The sequence below is a fragment of the Perca flavescens genome, chromosome 21 (assembly GCF_004354835.1).
Source record: "Perca flavescens isolate YP-PL-M2 chromosome 21, PFLA_1.0, whole genome shotgun sequence".
NCBI classification, from domain to species: Eukaryota; Metazoa; Chordata; class Actinopteri; order Perciformes; family Percidae; genus Perca; species Perca flavescens.
Genome location: NC_041351.1, coordinates 10,463,408 through 10,486,076, shown reverse-complemented (window position 1 = coordinate 10,486,076; position 22,669 = coordinate 10,463,408). Strand labels below are relative to the sequence as shown.

At 40.1% G+C, this 22,669-nt stretch overlaps 2 protein-coding genes across 3 annotated transcripts in view; both read left to right on the top strand.

Moving 5' to 3' along the window:
• The window catches only part of dock1 (dedicator of cytokinesis 1), a 194,072-nt gene extending 187,358 nt beyond the window's left edge, over positions 1-6,714 (top strand). For both annotated transcript variants that reach the window (XM_028567274.1, XM_028567273.1), the window contains exons 50-52: positions 1,551-1,728; positions 2,973-3,124; positions 5,821-6,714. In XM_028567274.1, coding sequence (XP_028423075.1) covers positions 1,551-1,728; positions 2,973-3,124; positions 5,821-5,916 — 426 coding nt within the window. In that variant the 3' untranslated portion in view covers positions 5,917-6,714. The remainder of the gene's footprint in view (positions 1-1,550; positions 1,729-2,972; positions 3,125-5,820) is intronic.
• A 13,278-nt stretch (positions 6,715-19,992) lies between these two features.
• On the top strand, positions 19,993-22,030 carry foxi1 (forkhead box i1). The gene is made up of 2 exons (XM_028568116.1): positions 19,993-20,688; positions 20,969-22,030. The coding sequence occupies exons 1-2, from the start codon at positions 20,091-20,093 to the stop codon at positions 21,496-21,498; spliced, it is 1,128 nt and encodes a 375-aa protein (XP_028423917.1). The 5' UTR covers positions 19,993-20,090; the 3' UTR covers positions 21,499-22,030.
• The last annotated feature ends 639 nt before the right edge of the window (positions 22,031-22,669 follow it).

The window sequence follows — 22,669 nt, the reverse complement described above, 5'->3', positions numbered from 1 at the left end:
AATCCTGTTGACTTCTACTGATCCTGTGACTTTTTTTCTAGTGTAACTGTTGCACCACATTTTCCATGTCATACAGTATACATTATTTTGCCACAGAGAAGTGGGAGGCCTTTGTTGAATTTGGTGTCCTGAAGTATTACAGGTTGCAGTTAGCATTGTATCTCTAGCAGGGTCTTTACCCTTTTTACTTAGTTTTTATTTTCTCCTCTCACAAATTTTTGGCCCTTCTCTCTTTATTTCTACCACTCCCTGTTAGGGCTGCACGATATATCGATTCTTTATCATCATCGCTATATCAACTAGTGCAATATACACATTGCAAAAGGCTGGGACATATTGCGAAAGACACTCAGAGATTTTTTGTGTTTGTTGAAAGAAAATATCAGTAGAAAACTGCACTTTAAAATGTAAATGTTGTTCTTTTTTAGTGGTGCCTTTTATATTCAATTCAATGTTCAATATGTACAAAGAATGTTGGAAATTATTTCCTTTCATTTGTTTTAAATCCAATATGCAATTTGTTGTATTTTAGCAGAATATTGAAAGCAGCAGAAATGCAGAACTGAGTACAATTTAATAACAATAATAAATAATTTAATAATGTTTATTTATCCCAAGTAATATCGTTATTGTGCAACAACTTTATCACATATTTCCCTCATATCGTGCAGCCCTACCCCTTATCCCCCCCCGCACTGTGCTGATGTCCCTCTTCACAACTACTGTGTCCATTACAGCAGAGAAGTATCACTTCGTTCTGCATGCCCAGTGGGAATGATCACTGGCTAACGGCATTAAGATAAAGGTAGGAATGGGATCCAGAAGAGGCCTCTGGCGGTGGTGGAGCCGTCTGGCTTGTGATAGGAGCCTCTTGCCTCGGGGTCAAGGGTAGAGCACCCAGGGGTCTCCGGTACTCGCCAAGAAGTTGTAGGATATAGTAGTTTGAAGTTATAATCTGGAAAATTGCTTTTTCACCCTCAATACAAATGTCAATTTTGTGTTTTAGTGCTCTGGAAAAAGCATTACATCCCTGAATGAAGTGTGTTGTTATTTTCAGTGCCTCCCTTGTGGCTGGCTGTTTGAGATTGGCCAATTACAAACATGTTTGTTAATGTAGCCTACAGTATGGAATAGCCCTGAGGACATATCTTTTCAAATTCAAATTGCTGCCATAATAAAGCTGGGAGAAAGCAGTTTTGCAAGCAAACAATGATTTCTAACCACAAATAAGATATTGCAACACAATGAGCACATTTATCTAAATGGTTTCTCCTTCAGGAATGCAAATAGTCAACTTAATATCTGTGTGGATACACACACAACAGTCCCAAAGGAGATGTGAAACAAATTTTCTCCTTTAAATTATATTTTATTATGCTTCTGTTATATTTCACCATAGACTCAACTCATGTTCCAGCTATTACATTTTGTTCTCAGTTCGGCCTTATTGGCTTGTTGTGTCATTTAGGTTGTTTTACATTGAGCACTCAGTAACAACTTGATTCCTGATAGCATCTACTTCTCTGTTTTGTTTGTGCATGATTACTCAGATCAGCCCCCTGCGGCCTCAGAGACCAAGGAGTCAAGTTGTCAGCCAAATTGGTGGAGACAGACGCCTCTCCGTGTCTCCTGGACCCCCTTCTTCTTCTTCCAACTCCTCCTCCTCATTGGGACCTCCGCCCATCACACCCAGGAGCAAACCCTCCTTTAGCCTTCACACTGTTTCCAGTATGAGCAATCTTACTTTATTCTCACTCCCATTAAAACACACATTATCTTTTGACTTGATCTACAATCTCTGTAGGTCCTTTTGTTTTACCTATTGCGTCACTGTTACCACGTGCCCTGGTATACACGATGATGCTCAGTTTGATCTAAAACAGAGCGCTAGGAGTCATGTTAGCTACACTTCTTTAAATGGCCATGCAAATCATACTGTAGCTGTCAGCACCACACATTAACCTCTAAATTTGTCTCTTTGTCACAGGCTGCTTACACCAGAATCACTCATTATAGGTTCTATGTGTTAATTCGCTCATCAAGGATATTCATGAGAAAAATTCTACAGTTGCTGCTTTAAAATTCAAATTCTTTGCATTGTGAGACACGCTGCTTCAGATTTCCCATTATCCCTGATGAGTTATGCTGAGATGTAATTTATTATTTGACCAAATCAGTTTTATGACAGCATCTTTAAGTCACAGTGTTCATGTATAACAATCTTCAGTTTGTAGCAACTGTAAGGGAACGCTCCATTGATTTAGTATTGGACTTCTAAAAAGTCGAGGGACTTGGGAGAGACGAATGTTTAAAGAACATCAATGCAGCAAGGGCAGAGATATCCTGACTTTTACTTGATTGTATCGGTAAAGCTCCAGAAACAGTGGATGCTACACTTCCTATAATAATAATAATAATAATAATATAGCATCTTTTTTTAAACCCTCCCTGTCTGGTAAGTACCAAAGTCTTTCAAATTACAGGCCTTCAGTTTGTAACACAGGCTTTTTAATACATTAGTGGTGACACTTAACTTACTTTAACTGCTTAATCAGTGCAGTTAAAGTAAAGTGTTACCAAATTTGTAGTCTCAAAGCCAAGATAACCTTGATGACATCATCAGGGTTGGGCATTAAGGTTCATACTTGACCGTGGAAATAATGTTTTGACAAAAACATTATGTTAAGATCCACTTACTAGCTTTTCTGAGCCACTGAAAACATGAAACAGCTGAGTAATAATCACATGACTACTGAACTGTTTTTTTCTTTGTGTAAAATAGATTAGGTTCCCGTGTGTGTGTGTGTGTGTGTGTGTGTGTGTTCTCAAAAAAAAAAATGTTTTTGTAAAACATACAATTAGTCTGAATGATAGGAAATTCATCAGGAAGAGGCCATGTTTGGGTCCCATCCGTACTGTTTGCGAATCTAGTTTGATGATGACTGTGAGCTGATGAGCGCCCTCTTGCACAGAACTCGAGCTGAACGGGATGGGCTGTTCTGACAAAGGTGAAACCCCTCCTCCGCTGCCAGTGAAAGGCAGCAACGCTGATTACGGCAACCTGCTAGATAATCAAGACTTGACGAGTCCCTCGACGCCTCCACCACCCCCGCCACATCAAAGGGTAGGTGTTTTAATTAGGGCTGAGAGGAGCTCCTTAATGATGCATGGCACTCGTAATGAAACAAGAGGCTGCTACACGCACTTGACATTCGGGTCAACCTACTCCACTATCCCTTACTTCTGTACCTCCTGTGCTAATGTGTGCGTTCACGTCTCTGTTTGTTCATGCATGTTTCACACTAACATTTGCGAGTCACTTTTGTAATGTGTGTCACAGAAGAGTGTAGGCATCAGTCAGTTGGCAGCAAGGGCCTACACCCTCCTGTCCACCCCGCTGTTATTTATACTTGTTCCCTCCAGCCAGCCCGGTGCTCAGACGTGATTGATTGGATGATTACTTTACCTCTCACATCCATCAGGAGCTCTCCCTCTGTTAATCAGCCGCTCGTCTCTCCACACTCACCGATGTCTACGCTAGCCATCCTCTCGCCTCGCCACTCCGTTAACTAATCTTATTTATCCACTGTCACGGCCCGTGGACAGGTAGTAAAACGGAGCCTGTACAGACAGTGTGGCAGCAGGCGGCAGTAGTGTAGTGAGAGCAGATGTTCAGAGACTGAGTGACAGCCGCTCTTCATTTACAGTCCTTGATGGAGGCAGAGGTGAGGTCATTTGACGAGCATTACTCCTTGTCTGTTGTCTCTGTTGTGAACTCAGGTGTCTTAGGAAGAGCATGCAGGTAGACAGAATAGCACAGACATCTCCATTCTCCTTTATTATCCTAAAGCCCCAATCTGTCATTTTTCGACCACATAAATATGAAGTATATTAATTAAAATAACTTCATAGTTTGACTAATGGATAATTAATGAACATTTGTGTTTCTCAACTAATATAGGCCGGTTTTTGCAAACATTATTGATTAAAAAACATTTACCAAAATTAGAAAACAGCTTAGATTTAGGTGTCTAGTGTTGCGCCAGGATCAGGTTACAAGATATCAGCCCAAACATGGCCAATAGATTTGGGTTGTCTAGAAGGAAAATACTACAGTGGCCGACAGGGGCAAACACACTGTAACTTAATGAAACACACGCAAATAGACAAAACACAAACAAATTAAGAAAACATCTTCAATTATTTGATAACATATGTGCAGCATTTAGCAAACACACAGCAAATGCACACAACACAACCAAATACACAAACGCGCTGCAATATAGAAACAATGCAAAAAGAAAAGCACACAAACTGTGAAAACAAATACAACAAAAAAACGCTGCATCCAGATTACACAACGGAAGTTCTCCAGGCCTCTAGGGGGAGCGCTAAAGTAGCAGTTAGATTTTTAAGTGGCATGTGGCAGCCGGAAGTGGCATGTCCTGGCATGTGGCACTTTCCTAAAGCCAAGTGGCGTGTTTTCACGAGGCTACGTGTTATCGCGAGGCTACGGCACACGTGGGTTGGGTTCAGGAAAAGAAGAAATGGTTGGGTTTAGGAAAACAACAGCGGGTTGGGTTGGGTTGCCCTTTCATACTACTCACTACAGCGTCAATTCACACGCAATCGCAAGGTAATGTAAGCCAATGGAGGCCAAACGGCATTGATAAACAGGCTAAAAAACGAGTATGCGTCTTGATAACACGCCAATAATGGCATACGAATTGGCGTGTCATACATATGCCACTTCATCAGTCTGATATGGCATATGGAACGTAATATTGGCATACGGAAGTACATGCCACTGACACGTGTAACATGACACAATCTAACTCCCTCTCAAGCGCTAAGTGGAACAGCTTGATTTTTGACCCCAGAGAGAGAGAGAGAGAGAGAGAGCGCCGGGGCACGTTCAATCTCAGAACGGTGTGTACCGTTGTGAAACGGTGTGCAACTGCTTTGAGATTAGAGACTGTAAATATTAAGTCTATGTTTGAGATATGTTTTCTCTCGTTTGGAGGATGTGTCTCTAGTTTATTGGCTCAGGTCACAGGTGATACCCAATCAGCAGAGACGTGTCTGTAAACTCGTAGTAATAAAAAGGCAAAGCACTCTCTGCCCGTGGGGTCGAAAATCAAGCTGTTCCACTTAGCGCTCCCCCTAGAGGCCTGGAGGACTTGCGTTGTATAATATGCAGCGGGGTTTTTTGTTGTTGGTTTTCTTGCATTTGTTTCGGGGATTGTGTGCTTTTCTTTTTGCATCGTTTCTGTATTTGCAGCACGTTTGTGTATTTGGTTGTGTTGTGTGTATTTGCAGCGCGTTTGTATATTTGGTTGTGTTTGTATTTGCAGCACATTTTTTCAAGTGTTGTCAAATTTATGAAGATGTTTTCTTAATTTGCTTGTATTTTGTCTATTTGCGTGTGTTTCATTAAGTTGCAGTGCGTTTGCCCCTGTCGGCCACCGTAAACTACGCTTCCATACAACTATTTGTGTGTCTGAATGGAAGGCAACAAATGATTGCACTAAAAAGCCTTTCTATTGCCCCTCCTGTCATGCAGACACCAAGATATGATTGGTTGAGGGTCAACATGTAGTCTGACGAACATATAGTCTGAGAATTTAACATATTGTCAATCTTAAATGACATGCATGTTGTGTAAGCTGATCCTGGCCCTTGTATTAAAATACATCATACGTCATTCAAATTGCAAGTGATAGAAGCTTTAAATCCTAACTTTAGAATTTTAGTGGAAAGCCAAGTTGACTTTATTTGAGAAAATAGCGATTTCAAGGTTACTGTTTTGTCTGTTTGCAGCACATTCCACCTCCACTGCCCAGCAAGACCCCCCCTCCACCTCCTCCAAAGACCACCAGGAAACAGGCCTCCGTCGATTCAGGAATTGTACAGTGAACAAAGACGCTGACAGTAGGACCAAACATCACACTGACAACACAACAAAAACAACATCAGCAGTAACCGCTCTCACCGAAAAAAGCGGCTGTTTTTACCCACACAATCCTCGCTCCCTGTCCCAGCTTGACAAGATGAATACCTCACTGTAGCCCGCCCCTTCTTATTATCTTTTTATTTTAATTTTCTTCCTATCTTGTTTTGCCTACAGTTTGACGATGATGCAGTCTACCACAGGGAGCATGTTGCACAGATGAGTAGTCACTGAATTTATGCTGTAGATGTCGTCTATGCCCGACACCATGCCACTTCAAGACTTTATCAGGACATTATGTTCAGACCGATAAGCTTGGACCGACAGATTTCCAATACTGGCCCACTCTCAAGTATATGAGAGCACATAGGTCATTAAATAATTATTCCTATCTCTTTTATTCATATTCTCACTATGTACAGAGGTTTGTATATATGATTTTTATTTTATTTCATTTTTTTTATTTGTATGTGATTTGATCATGACTCTTTTTGTATTAACGTATCATTAGATCAAGTGGCATTTATATAAGAAAAAAAAGGGCTTGTAGGTTTTGAATTGACAGGGACTTTACAGAGTTGGTATGTGAGAACATATCATGGATTTTATTGGTAAAATTTTGGAGTGCACATACAACTAACTCCTATCGCATTATCATTGTCCAGACCTTGTCCTAGATTGCTGTAACCTTGAATTTCAATAATATTGACTGTTCCCACTACTGACATGACTTTTGAATAAACTTTCAAATGTATGTATTTAAAAAAAAAAAAAAAAAAAAAAGCCTGCCTCATTATTTTTTGTCTACATTGAGAGATGCTAAAAATTGATGTGAGTGTTAATATATTTATGAAACAAACAATATGTACACATTTCCTCACTTCTACTGAACATGCGGTAACAAAGCTTTTTGCCTGTTTGATCGACAGCTATCGCAACAGCCGCATCATTAGCAACACATAGGCGTTTTATACCAGGACGTGTTATGCCACGGAATGACTTCTATAAATCTCATTTACATAATGTGTCCGCTCACCAAGCAATCATTTCTCTTTTTGAAAGCTGAAAGTGTGAATCTGGAATATGGCTCATATTTAAAATATAGTTTAGCAGTGTAGATGAGCTAACTAACCGCAGGTGCCAGCTTTGTCCTGCTTCATGCATTTTTTTTTATTCTGCTTTTATAGAAAGTGCACTAAAGTGCACGAAAGTGCACATAAAAAATTAACTTATTCACATGATGTGTTATTACACTGCTGCAGTGTAATAACACATCATGTGAATAAGTTAATAATTTTTTATGGTTTTGTTTAATCTTGTCATTTGAAAATTTTGATTGGGTGTCATAGGACACACAGGCTGACAAGTTTGTTCTCAGCTTTCTGTGCTTGATAGGTTTAATGTATTTTGACTCCAAATTAATAATTGGAGTTTGAACCATAGTCAGTGTATAATTATATGTCATGTGGCAGTTAAAAATTGAATTACACTTTAATTAGTTTAGTAAAAATGTGCATCACTTTGGGTGTCGGTGGAACAACTTGACTAATAAAATGTCAGTGACCGTGAACATTATGGCATTATGGCATTTGAGTCATGCAGTTTAAAAGTCTGTAATTATAATGCCTCTCTATACCGTATGTTGAAGTGAGGTGTTTTAGGTACTCTAAAAAAATCTGTTTTAACAATTGGAAGGAAATCCTGTGATTCTCATCATGCAGCTTTATTAGTCATTTTCCTTCCCATATTAATAAAACTAAAGACACATATTTTGTTGTTTTTTTAGCAGTTTCCAGCTGTTATTTGTGCTCCAGTGGCTGGAAGCTGCTGTAAAATTGTGCTATTGAACCTTTTAATTTCTGAATCCTCATTTGCACATTTTGTAAACGTATTTACACGCCCCGTTGTGTCTACCATAAAACCAGCTTGTGGGACCTTTTTGAAGTGTTTGCCCCAGTTGGCTCATATTCCTCTGCTCTCTTATTCTGCTGACACTGAGTGGGTGTCCGCCTGAGGAGAAATGCTCAAACTGTAGCATCTGTTGTTTGAAGTTGTCATTTTTTTTTTACATTTTACATCTCAAGAAAGTTGGGGTTTATAAACCTCTCGTCCTAATTAGGAACACTGAATGACATTTTTTTCTTGGGAGTTTTATTTGGGAAAAGAAATCATGAGAGACCACTTGTATAACTCATGGGTGGTATTTTGTCAGACTATAAAATGTCTCATTAATATGTTGGTAATTCCCCCGCTATCAAAATGCAGAATTCAGTGCAGTAAATAAGTCGACTTGTATATATAATTCTCTATAGGACTATTATTCTAAGGGGCTTGAATGGTTCAGAGATGGTAAAGCTTTGAAAAACCATTATTAAAGATTATAATACTCATCTGCAATCTATTCCATTTCCTGTCATGTTTCCTCCACCTGAGCTCCATCTTTTCTCATGTTCATACAGTAAAACCATTTAATCCTGGTGAGGACAGATCATTGTTATGTACGTTACCACTGCTGAGTACAAGGTACAGTTTGTGCTCCATAGGACCTTCATTTGACCATCTGTCTAGATGATAAATTGCTCTGCAAACAGAAGTAACAGTAAGTAATATTCAATAAAAATGCAAGTTTTACTATCATACCACTGTTATTTTCTCTCATGGTTTCTTTATTTCTTTTTTCTTATTTCCAGTTCCACACAAGGCTCGACTACCTGACTCTCTCTCAGGACCATTACCCTTGCTTCAGTGCAGTACCATACTATGCTTACAATAACAAAGCATGATGGTGTTCATTAAAGTCTTTTTTCCGCAGTGCTAAGGCGCGTTTGACCCACTACATGGTAACTTGAGCGTCAAACTGTTTATGGTTTCAATTGATTCAATGTAAAAAGCTTCTGTGAGAGAAATGAATGACCATTAATGGCCACTAACTTAACAACCACACCAAATCGTTGATCAATAGCTATAAGCCAAAGTGTAAAATGTTAGCCACCGCACTGCTAAACCACATGAAGGTTAACAAGCAGGCGATCACAGTTTATACATTGACGATTGCATACATTTTCTGCATGCAGACTAGGGTCGAAATATAAAAAAAGTCTACAAGTATCTCAAATTGAACTCGAGAAAAAAAAAATACAACCCAAAATAATGGATATAAAAAAGCACAGGTGTAACTAATAACAATTGCTCAGTTCAAGTAGTCTTGCATTCCACAGTGCTGCAGAGGAGGGTCTGGCAAGTCCACACAGCATTCCGGGATGGGAGAAAAACTGGTTTATTGTCATTTCCTTAAACCAATCACAATTGTCTTGGGCGGTGCAAAGCACTGGACACAAAGACAGTGCCAACTCAAAATAGAAGTGCAACAGAAAACTCAGACTGGACAGATAATCTAGCTAGCTGTCTGGATTTACCCTGCAGAGATCTGAGGAGCAGTTAACCGTAGTCCTCATAAATCCAACGGAGTTTAGAATGCCAACACAAAAAAAGCGGAAGGTGTAAAAAAAAAAAAAGAAAAAGGGAACAGCCGGTGGAATTTCCGGTGGCACCTGAACAATCCTGGAAGTGGAATGTCCTCGACATAGACTACAGTTCAAGTAACCCAGTAAGTAATTACACAGTAAACCAGCATGCACAATGGACCTTTTTCACAGCAGACATTTTTGACTTGTCATAGTAGGAAAAAACTTTAACGATGGCTCAATTCCATCAAGTGTCCCAGTAAGCTATTTCAGTGAGTAAGCATGCACAATACCAGGACCTCTCCTAAGTGGAATGCAGCCATCATTAATGGTTTTGAATACACCTGTGCTTTTCCTATGACATGTCAACATGTCTGCCGTGAAAAAGGTCTATATCAGGACCCTGAAACTGAAGCAGCTAGATTGAGTTCAGCCATCGTTAATTGTATTATTTACACCTGTGCTTTTTCTTCTGCGACATGTGAAAATGTCTTCTGTGAAAAATGGCAGACTCATCACTGGTGCAGCCAATTGTTCACATAATTAGTTTAATAGAGAACACCTGTGTGTAATCAAGGTTGTGGCAAGTGATTTTTATGTCCTGGCAAAAACTACATTGTGAATACAATGTAAAAAAAAAAAAAAAGAAAAATCTGACAAGAATACTGAAACGCAACAAAGCTTAGTGAGGTCAATCATACCAAATGGTACAGCTGTAAATCTGCCTTGAGCAGGCCTGTGGTGTTCTGAAGGAGCTACAGGGTTCTGTGGCTGAGGCTTGACACATTGCATACAAAAACTGTTGCTCTGGGGATTCACCAAGAGCAGTTTTATGAAACTGGCAAAAAGAGAGAAAAATACATGGCACACAGTGATGCCTGGCATTGGCAGCATCTTGCTGGCGGGGGGTTTGTGAAGGTACAGGGAACATAAATGCTTAAAAATCCTAGAGTAAAACCTGCTGCAAATGTGATTTGGAGGATTTATTTTCCCGCAAACTCAAAAACAAAGCTACACAAGAATAGCTTCAGAACAACAATACTAATCTCCCAAAGTTGCCAAGTCACAGCCCAGACCGTAGTGCAATATATCTGTGGCAATCATAAACTTTACAGTGCATTTAACTGTGACTTAATTCAATTTTAGCAGTTGCAATGTACTTCCTAGCACATTCTCTCCAAGTTGTGAGGTGGGAATAAAAAGTTTCATCAATGGCATAATTCACTTATCAAGAATAGCCAATGCACACTCAGTATTGACTTGCAATTGAAAAGGGATAAAGGGTGAAGCATTTCAGCAGTGGTAATATTACATAGTTAACTGGCAGCTATTTCAATAGGCTTGCAGTGATTTGTGCTTAGGCATTATGCTTCACCCTCTCTCTCCTCAAAGCATAGGGAAATGCATCACTTAATTGAGAGGATTTCCAGAGGCTTTGTGGGGGGGAAAGCTGTGAGCTAGCTCGTTGTCTCCAGGAGAAATGTATTTACAGCGCACTCTATCCCCATCTCATTTGTCATTTCAGCCTGGAATAATGTGTATATTTTCCTTCCCTCTTGACACACTTTAATTTGCTGTGAGGCTGCAAATGTGCATGCTTCTCTGTAAATGTCTTCTTCGCATAATGAAAGAGGACGATATTACCATAAAGCAACAGCCTTTCATATATCCAATCACAGCTGTCTATGGTATTTCTGGCTTTTTTAGTTAGGCACAGAGGTGCTGTCAGCTAAATGCTAATATCAGAATGCTAACATGCTCACAATGTCAAAGCTAACATGCTGATGTTAAGCCGGTATAATGTCTACTATGTTCACGATCTAAGTGTAGTGTGTAAGCATGCTCACATGTGCTATTTAGCAGCAAATACAGCTGAGGCTACAGCAAATGTTACAAGTATTTGGTCATAAACCAAATTAATGTCTGTACCAAATTCAATGACACTCTATCCAAAAGTTGGTGAGAAGTTTCACTCAGGACTACAAATGTCAACCTGCTGGTGGCGCTAGAGAAAATCTTAGGGGATCACCAACGTCAGTAAGATTTATCATCTGGCCACCATGAATGTTTGAACTAAATTTCATAACAATCTATGTAATAGTTTATATATCAGTCTGGACCAAAATGGTGGACAATTTGACTGACTGTCAATGGCTACAAATGTAATGATACTGTAGATAAAGATCTGGTATGACAAAGGCAGCAGTTGTTTGATGCAAATGTAAAACTTTCTGGTGGCCGAAGTTACATACTATGTAAATTTGATGTCCTGTGTTCTGTTAACCTTGTTTATATTCTTGGCATTTTGTATATATTGTGGATTTATTGGTATTTTTTATACTTGCACCCTTATTGATATTTTATATTTCCACTCTTTATATTTCCACTCATTCCTACTTTGCACTGCAACTGCTGTACAACAATCTCCCTCGGGATAAATACAGTTCAGTCTTATTATCATCTGGAGTCTCCTTTCCCTTCCTGTATACAGTGGGGGAAATAAGTATTTGACCCCTTGCTGATTTTGCAGGTTTGCCCACTTACAAAGAATGCAAAAATCTACAATTTTAATCATATGTACATTCTAACAGTGAAAGACAGAATCCCAAAGAAAATTCCAGAAAATCACATCATATGAATTTATTAAAATTGATAACCATCTGATGAGGAAAAACAAGTATTTGACCCCCTGGACAAACAGCAAGTATTCTGGCTCCTACAAGCCAGTTAGTCTTTCTTTAAGACACAGCCCCAATCCAAACCAATTGTCTACATCAAATACACCTGCCTCACCTCGTTACCTGTATAAAAGACACTTGTCAACACCCAAACAACCAGCATCCAAGATCACCACCATGGGCAAGACCAAAGAGCTTTCTACGGACATCAGGGACAAGATTGTTGATCTGCACAAGGCTGGGATGGGCTACAAGAGAATCGGAAAGCAACTTGAGAGAAAAGATCAACTGTCGGTGCAGTTATCAGGAAATGGAAGAAGCACCACACCACCGCCAACCTCCCTCGGTCTGGGCCTCCACACAAGATCTTGCCTCGTGAGGTGTCCCTGATCATGCGAACGGTGAGGAATCATCCCAAAACCACAAGGGGGAACTGATGAATCAACTGAAGGCAGCTGGGACCACAGTTACAAAAAAGCGGTTGGTAACACACACGCCGTCATGGATTGAAATCCTGCAGCGCACGCAAGGTCCCCTGCTCAAGAAGAAACATGTACAGGCCCGCATGAAGTTCGCCATTCACCACCTGGACGACTCAGAAGAGGCCTGGAAGAAGGTGATGTGGTCAGATGAGACCAAAATAGAACTTTTGGCCTCAACTCAACTCGTCGTGTTTGGAGGGCAAAGAACACCGAGTACAACCCAAAGAACACCATCCCCACCGTCAAGCACGGTGGTGGCAACATCATGCTTTGGGGGTGCTTTTCAGCCAAGGGGACGGGACAACTCCATCGTATTGAGGGGGGAGGATGGACGGGGCCATGTATCGTGGAATTCTGGACCGACATCTCCTTCCCTCAGTGAGAGAGCTGAAGATGGGTCGAGGATGGGTGTTTCAGCACGACAACAACCCTAAGCACACCGCCAAAGCAACAAAAGAGTGGCTGAAGAAGAAGCACATCAAGGTTCTGGAGTGGCCTAGCCAGTCTCCAGACCTGAATCCGATTGAAAATCTTTGGAGGGAGCTTAAAATTCGAGTTGCCAGGCGACAACCTCGGAACCTGAATGATTTGGAGGCTGTCTGCAGGGATGGGCCAACATCCCTGCCGAAATGTGCACAAACCTTGTCACCAACTATAAAAACCGTTTGACATCTGTGCTGGCCAATAATGGCTTTTCTACAAAATATTAACATGCTGTTTGTCCAGGGGGTCAAATACTTGTTTTTCCTCATCAGATGGTTATCAATTTTAATAAATTCATATGATGTGATTTTCTGGAATTTTCTTTGGGATTCTGTCTTTCACTGTTAGAATGTACATATGATTAAAATTGTAGATTTTTGCATTCTTTGTAAGTGGGCAAACCTGCAAAATCAGCAAGGGGTCAAATACTTATTTCCCCCACTGTATACTGACACTATTTACAGTTTACTGTCAAATACAGAAGAACATGCCATAAAATTAATCATAAAAGGAATCTTAAACATCAGAACAGAAAGGAAAAAGACCTAATACACATCACCTGTTGCCAACTACATGTACAGCTGCCTGTTATAGCTCCTTGTAAACAAACATGTAGCTTTACCAGCAGTCAATAGATGTCAGCATGACAGTGCCATGTTGGGTGGAGCTGCCACAGATAGTGTCATGCAGGAACTGACTGAATGGATTGTGTTAAATGACAGAGCACATATCGCTTGTGTGGCGACAACAGGGCTTTGGTTTTTATACTCTGTTGTGTTGAGAATCTGCATTGCTTTTCAGAAATATGGACTAAACATTGTCAGTGAGTTGATGTTCACTGAAGATTTTCTTTTTTACAAACATAACATCATTGAGACAAGATACTGTGGAATTATTTCAATTGTGGTCCGTTCGTGTAAAATCAAGACTTGGTTAGTGATATGATGATTAGAGATGGTCCAATACCAGTATCGGTATCGGCTCCGATACTGCCTAAAACACTGGTATCGGTATCGGGAAGTACTGGAGTTTATGCACCGATCCGATACAACGTAATAAAGCCCTAAAGAAAATCTACATTAAAGTAGTTTATTTATGTTCTTTTTCCATTCTAACTGACTGTCACACTGCATAATGAAAGAAAGTTCTGTGGCATTGTTTGTGTTTGTTCATGTTTCACAAAGAGTTTAACCTGAGCCAGACCGACAACAAAGATAGAAATAATATCACATCCATACAGGGATAGTAGTATACAGTTGTTAAAACATAATAAAATATATGACACACTGGTATCGGATCGGTATTCGGTATCGGCCGATACGCAAGTTCAGGAATCGGTATCTGGAAGCAAAAAAATGGTATCGGGCCATCTCTAATGATGATACAGTTTAAGTTGCATGTCTCTAAATTAAAGCTGCAGCAATTAGTCATTCAATAAGTCATTCGACACAAAATTAATCTGTAATTATTTCGATAATCGGTTTAGTCATTTTTCAAGGAAAAATGCCTTTTGATGGTCCAGGTTGTCAAATGTGGGAACTTGCAGCTTTGGCTTGTTTTAAATCATAGTAAATTTGATCTCTTTGCATTTTGGACAGAATAAATTCTTGTTGGACTGCAGTGGACACAGTACTCTAGAGCTGAAATCATTGGTTGATTAATTGGGCCCCCAGGGGGTCTTTGGATCTGGCCTCGGAAATGTCAAGTTTCCTGTGAAAATAGTCATCAGTTGCAGCCCTACTCTAAATGGGCTGCAGTAAATACTCATACAAAGAGAATTTAAGTTACTTTTAGTGAAGTTTCAAATGTTTCAAATACTGTTAGTGTGAGATTTTGCTGATAGGAAATTGTCCTTTTGAGCGTCTGTCGAAGGAGCTTATAGTAAACACCTGCACTGGTAGCCAAGCCTTTGATTGAACACTTTAATGCTGTTTTTTCTGTACTGCCTCCAACTTTACAAACTCCAGACAGACGCTCCATCACTCTCTTATCGAGAGTGGCTGTCACAAGCGGCTCTTACAAGCACAGAGACTAGTCAACACCGGACCAAAGAGCACAGTTGGCATTTTAAATCTGAGCTTGTTATTTTGTGCTGCATTCAACACTAAATACAAAATGTACATTCTGTACACAGGCTTATTATCTTGGTTTGAGGGAGAGAGCCAAGTGGCGGTGATCTATATTAGCTGAGGCTATTATGAAGCACTGGGTTTTCCCAGGCGGTCGGTGCGACGTGTTGCTAGGAGACATACCTAGAGATCGGGGGTGGAGAGCTGAGGAAGAAGAGTTCCCAGTTAGTGCACCTTATAAGTGCCACAGGCATGCTGTCCCAATAGCAGAATACTGATTTAAGCCAGTTAATTAAATCGTTGTAATTTCGTCTTTTTGATCTCATGTCTAGATTTTTGAGCGGCTTCAGAAGTATTTCTTGTGCAAGTATGGAATAGATAGATATTTTTCATAGATTGATGAAAAACTCGAAAGAATCAACTGAGAGCAAGGGACTATTTTTGTTAAAGTTTTGACGGTTAAATGGCACAATTCGATGAATTATCATACATATTCTTACATCTGACATTATAATACACTGGCATCTTGTTGAGATTGACTTCCAGCCAGTGGAACATTATTTCATCACTTTCATTCTAAACTCTAAAGCCTCTGTCTTTTTTAAATTCTGCCTGATTAAATCAATACACCCATCGGATTCTGCATTTTAATATATGTTGCCTCTCAGGAAGTTGCACAGCATAGTTGATATATGGGTGTAAAGATTTTGGTTTACTGAGCAATACTGAAGGTATCATGTCTAAAGCAATGCTGCCCTCATCTGGATAATACTGTCAGTGCAGTCTGCCTGCCACATCACGCTGCCTGGATGAGTAATATTGCCAAAGTGACATAAACATTTTGCTTGTGTAAATATAATTTTAAATTTAAATGAATAGTCTTGATACCACCAGCACCCTACTATATCAAATCATGTCCACATTATCTTTGCACCGTTGACTTGAAGCAGCAGTTATGTAAAGGTTTATGGAATTTTAGAATTGAAATATTTCTGCTTAGAATTCTCATTTCATGATTCTCCCTATGCCAAGTTTCCGCATTTTAAAGCTTACGCTAGGAAGCAGCTGATGGTGAGCCCAGCAGAGTGTGATTTTTGGCTCTAACAGACCAGTAACATGTGATCTCTCCAAGGATGTAATCAGGAGCAGAGGTGTAAATCTGCCCAGCGGAGGAGAGCATCAAGCTAATGCAACCAACAGCAGCGAAGCAGAAGACCGGGCTGGTTGTATTTCTCCCTCTGTCAGCGTGCTGTCTGCAGGGCTGCCTCCCAAGCTTCTGGAGACAGACTGCCAGGGCCAAACAGTAATTGGTCAGAGGGGACTACACAAGAACAGGAACGTCTAATTACTAAGAAACATATTCCTCTCCCGTATGCCTGGCAGGTAGACTAATACCTTGAAATACAGTATGTATGTGCTATTGATAGTTGAAATTTGAGTTGCGGCTGTTGACCCAAATGCCTTCAAAGCAAACTTAAAGACTACCTCTACTCAAAAATGTCTCGGTGCTCACCTGAAAGTTTAAGGCGTGTATGAGCAAGATGATTTTGTGACATCACAGCTAGTTTGGAAGCCAATTGTGGTTCAATATGCAACTTACACAAGTGTAATGTGGGAACTCTAGCCCACATACACTAGACATTGACTTTTCAGTGACGTAGAAGGAATCTTGTGTCTAGTAGTTTATATTCATAGATTTAGGATTTTTCAATCAGGGTATCAATCAATATATTTCATTTTCAGAATGCTCAACTAATTTTTTTTTTTTTTGAAATACTAGACATAATTTTTTATTCCAACGAAAAGCATATCTTTTTTAAATATCTTGAAGGGGAACTTTTACTTAATATTTGCTATTATTATCACTCTGTTACTTGTTAAAAAGTATATTGTTGGCCTTGCACGTTATTTTCTTAACACCCATACGAGTTGTCAAAAATGACAAAGTGATATTTGAATTGTTTGATAAGAAATGTTGAGGAAATGTGTGAAGCTCAGCTAGAGATCCTATTATAAATGTGTCTTGCAGTGCATGTGTCTTTGCCATCTTAAAGAATAAAGACCATTCAGTGTAAAAATGAAGGATGCACCGAGGCCAGACTGCTACTCTGCCTGCCAAGTTTCACATCACAACACTTCCAGTGTCTTAAATCTCCTGCGCAGTCAGAGCTGCTGAGGAATTAACTTTCTGCAAAGTATTTAACAAGACCAGCTTTTATTGTCATATGTCACTCTGCATCCAGGCTGTACATTAATTAGCACTCAAATTGTGTTGTCTGTTTTGCTGTGTTCCTCCACTGGGGGGAGACTCTGAGAAGGACAAGCCCCTGGCTGCATAAAGGGATAGTCTTGTTTGCACAGTTAGAATTTATCTGGGCCTCTCATGATTGTATTGGCCTTAAGTGCATCTAATAGTCTGGTTTGATTACTTCAAAGCAATAAACAGATGTCTAACTCATATGTCCACATAGTAAAAGTCAAGGTTGTACACAGAAAATAAACCGTATTAACTAAATCCAGTGAGCGTTTAGCTGTAATCTCAGTAGTAAGATGTGCTGATACGTACTCGATCGAGAAGATGGTGTATTCTCCGTTCACCTGCAGCAGTGGTTATCTCTAGCCTCAGCCTGAAGGGGCCTTCGGTGGCTCGGCCCTCCCTCTCTGACCCCACCGTGATTGACTTGATCTCCCAGAGAAAAGCTCCCATGACCTCAAAAAGCTTGAGGAAACAGGGGATGAAGACAGGCAGAGCAACAATAGACACCCTCCTCCCACACACACAGTCAGCATGTTTGAATTCTTACTTTACAATGACACGGGGGCTTGAGGTTGCCATGTCGAGCCACATTTGACATCTCTGACCTCAATCTGAGAGGAAAGATCGGAAGATAGGTGAGGAAACGATAGGAAAATTGTGATTGATGGCTTAGTCAACCCCAATGCAAAACAGTGATATGATGATAAACATAATAAAAAAAAAAAAAAGAATAATGTAAAAGTCCTTATAGCACTTAAACTAAATTATTATTCGCCTACAGTAGTAAATCATTTTAGATTCAGGGCTCATGATACCCCAGCAACAGGAAACCCCACTTAAGATTATGAATATTAAGTGTCAGGTTGAGCCGTCCAATCAGCAGTAATTAGCTGTACTGGGTGTTAGACACCTAACAGGTTGTGTTGTTTTCATCTGGGGGTTAAATGCCACTTCCCCCCCCGTGGAGTCCACTGCTTACCACTGCTGTACAGCCTGTGGTCGGGACAACACCTTGAAGCCAAACAATTACATCAAGGTCATGGAGAGGAGGAATGTTCTGCCGATTAGTGCAGGAGTCTGGCAGCAACCTGCAGAGCCCACTCTTCACAGGGATCACCACAGACCTGAACGCGGCTAGAGTTATTTTAAATTCAATATGTTCTTGTTGGGTTTACTTGTAAATGTAAACTGCAGTTGTGTGAGTCCTAAACGGCACAGAACGAGGGGCCTGTTAATGGAACTGTATCAAGCAGAGAAGACTCTGAGACGTGTCCTTATAACGGCAGCATTTTTCAAAATGATTTATCACATATGGCTACAGTTGTTCACAGCCATATCCTACTGTAATAAGTTCCAGACGTGTTATAATAACATAATATCGTGGGAGACTAAATGTTTTTAGGATTAGAAATATACTAAGGTGACTAAAGTATCGGCTACTTTCCTTTCAATCGAAACTCGGGGCATTTGTCTGCCAGAGGTTTGCTATAGAAACCACTCGGGTTGTTGTTTTCCCTCTGGCCAAACACAAAAAAATAGTGTAAGTCTTTAGGAGCAGATTATTATTTGTATGTGCTTTTAGAAGCTCCATATCCGTACTGTATGTGAAATATAGACATATTGGCTTGGTGTTTATTCCATTTTAACTAAAGTTTAAGTTTTGCAGTTGTTTTTTTTTTAACTTATAAGCCTCCAAGTTTCCCGTTTTACTTCCTATCTTATTGACCTGAGCTATTAAAATTACTTTTTTTATTTATCTAATTCAAAAGTTATAAAGAATCTGTTGAACTCGATTGGTTTTTCCTAATATTTGTATGTAGTGAAATTCGCAAAGGTCAATTAATAGAATGACATCATAGCTGTTTTTATTTCACGGGGCAAAGCAAGTTTTCTTCTGGAGCCTGCTGGAGGTGTTTTTTCCACGAGCCACTTGTTGACACTAAACTTTCGGCTCTTGTGAAGTGTTTATTGCAAACGAATTTATTTTAAGAGAAAGGCGCTTCTTACAAATACACGCGGGTCTTCGCTGTTTGGGTTTGACACTGCAGAAAAGTCAACACGTTCTTACATGCCTTGTTTATTGTTCATCAGCAGAGCTAATAATGAATTACTTTAAGACATATATTTATATGAGATTGACGGTGATGTGTTTGTGCCAGATATGTTTGTAAAAGAAAATCAGATTCATGGTTAAAATTATAGACCTTGTATTTTGAATCACTATATTCTAACAACAAAGATCACACAATAGAATCATCCAAAATTGGAAATGATAAGAGTTCAGGTCAAATATACTCTATATACTCTATTATATCCTAAATCGTAGTGCAATAGCTCCACTTTGTTCCGGCGGGTTTTGTTTAAAACAAATTCTAATTATAAATGTAAGTTCCAGTGCGTAATTACGCACGGGCAGTTATAAGTCACTAACGTGCCTTAATGGGACTATACCGTAAAATAACATGAAGCTCAACATTGTAATTTAAGGCAGTATCAGTGCTCCTTGATATGGAGATTCTGGGTCAACACCACTGGGCTGTAGCAGGACAGAAAAGAGGGGTGTGACCATCCCAAAAGTTTTCAATGGGCTACCTGTAGAGACTCCGGCCGCTGCGCATAAATACTCCTCCCTCCGAGGATGAGTTCAGTCCTGAGGGAGAGACAGAGACGAAATTAGGTTTTAGGGAATCTCTGGTTAGGGCGGATTATGAACGCTTTTGGACACCAACCATCTAACCAGCAGACCAGTCCTATTCAGCACCACAGTGCTCAGGAGATCCTGGACATGGCCGTGTACTGCGACAACTACGGTGTGTACCAACAGAACCTCCACCACCATCACCCCCAGAGGCCGCCGACGCACACCTCCAGCTACGGCCTCGGAGAGTACACCTCCCCGTCCACCAACCCGTACCTATGGCTGAACGGACCCAGCATCAACTCCTCTCCTTATCTTTCCGGGAACAATGGCACGTCCTATATTCAGTCTGGATACGGGTCCAACCAGAGGCAGTTCTTACCGCCGCCCACCGGGTTTGGTGCAGCAGATCTGGGGTGGCTGTCCATATCCAGTCAGCAGGAACTCTTCAAGATGGTCAGACCACCTTACTCCTACTCAGCTCTGATAGCGATGGCCATACAGAACACCCAGGACAAAAAGTTGACTCTAAGTCAGATCTATCAGTATGTAGCTGACAACTTTCCTTTCTACAAGAAGAGCAAAGCTGGATGGCAGAATTCAATCCGCCACAATTTGTCACTGAACGACTGCTTCAAAAAAGTGGCACGGGACGAGGATGACCCCGGTGAGTCTAAATGAAGCCGGCTATTTATGTTAGATATAGGCTATTTCTTTTTAATTATATCTGCTTCAAGTGCTTCAAGCTTGAATTGTGTGTGCCATATTGATGCTAATTTTGTCTTCATAAAACTCTTGATTAAACTGATCTTGAAACAAACTCATTGTTATTTTGATAATAGATGTTAAAGATGAAACCCCAGATTAACAATGTAGTTGTCTAGGCCTATGTAAAATATAAACTAAAAGTGTGCCATCCCATATTTAACCCGTGTCTTCTTATTCAGGTAAGGGAAACTACTGGACGCTGGACCCAAACTGTGAGAAGATGTTCGACAACGGGAACTTCAGGCGAAAGAGAAAAAGGAGAGCTGACATAAACGGGGCAGACAGCACCGCACTCCCAGTCAAGTCAGAAGACGGCCCGCACAAGCTCTCCGACACCGCCAGCCTCCTGAGCTCCTCCCCGCCCAGCCTGCACGGATCTCCGGCCTCCACGGAGTCCAAGTCGTCCCCGTCTCCGTCCGCGGAGCACAGCCCGTGTTACAGTAACTTCGTTTCCAGCGTGAACTCGCTGCTGTCGGCCAGCAGCACCGAGGGCTCCCGGGGCGGGGAGCGGGACTACGGCTCCGGGCATCTCGGGGGGCTGTCTCAGACCAGAGAGGGCATGTCCGGACTGGGCTCCTACTCGCCCAATTTAATCTCTCCCCTGAACTCTGACAGCAACAGAATGAACTATTACACATCAGTACAGAGCCTCTCCAACCATTTTAGTGTTAATAACCTCATATACAGTCGGGAAGGAACAGAGGTGTAGACTGTGTGTCTTTGTCAGTGCTGGGCTGCTTACCGAATAAGTAATGTATCTCTCATTGTTAGCCTTACCTTTTTTTTAGTAGCCTACTGTTAATACATTTCTCATTTTATGGTGTAGTAGGCATCATTGTAAAACTAGCACTGGAAATTAACTGGTAGGTCTATTTCTTTCCACAACAACCCTTCCTAACTGGGGAAATATAAATTAGGTTTATTGAAAAGGAATATTCATGTTTATTTTCTGCCACTTATCCATTACGGTGTTTCCATACTAGTGCAACAAACATGTTTATTTGTAGTAAATTATTCAATTCACAAATCAGCTCATGGAAATATATCCTTAAACTGATGGGTACTTACTTTACTTATCTTATACATTGTAGCTGCTTGGTCGGGCGACTCCCTGTCTCAAAGAAGAAGAAGACAAATGTACAGAAATTATTTTCATAAGAAGTTATGACATGTATTTTAGACTGAATTGTGTTCTGTGTTTAAACTAAAGTCGATGTTTGAATAAAAGTCATTTATTTTAACTCCAGGCTTACGTGTCATTTATCTGAGTGTTGGCTGAAAAAAATCAAAGAGATACAGTAACAGTCTTTGAGACTGTGTAATACATACATACTAATACATCTACTTTAAATAGTTTTATAAGACATACTTTATTTCTCTCCTACTTGGGTCTTGGTTATGTAAGTAATTCATGTCATTTTTGTGATTTTTTATTTTTATTTATTTTTTTTTTTTTTTTTTATCTGATAATCACTTTGATATTCCTAGTGAGTCTAACAGGGTGTATTATTGTTGTAGTAGTACAGTATTGTAGAGTCAGTAGTGATTTTGTTTTATATATAGAGTAATTTTATCAGCTCTAAATGATATCTTTGTAACCTATCTGAGAGGCCGTTATTTGTTTGTTTATTGTACAATTTTGTATTCACATGAAGCACAACGGAACCATTTTTTTAAGATTTTCAAATTCAATTGGTCATTTATAACATTTTGGAGACCCTGCTGTGCTTTCTGTTTTCCATAGGCATAGTCAGGCTAAAAAAAGGCAAATATTCAGTTTAAGTTCTCAAACATTTTCCAAAAAAATGGGAAATAAACCAGTATCCTTTTAGAGCCTGTCAGGAAATCTGAAGTCAAGTGGCTGTAAGCAGTAAAGTGTG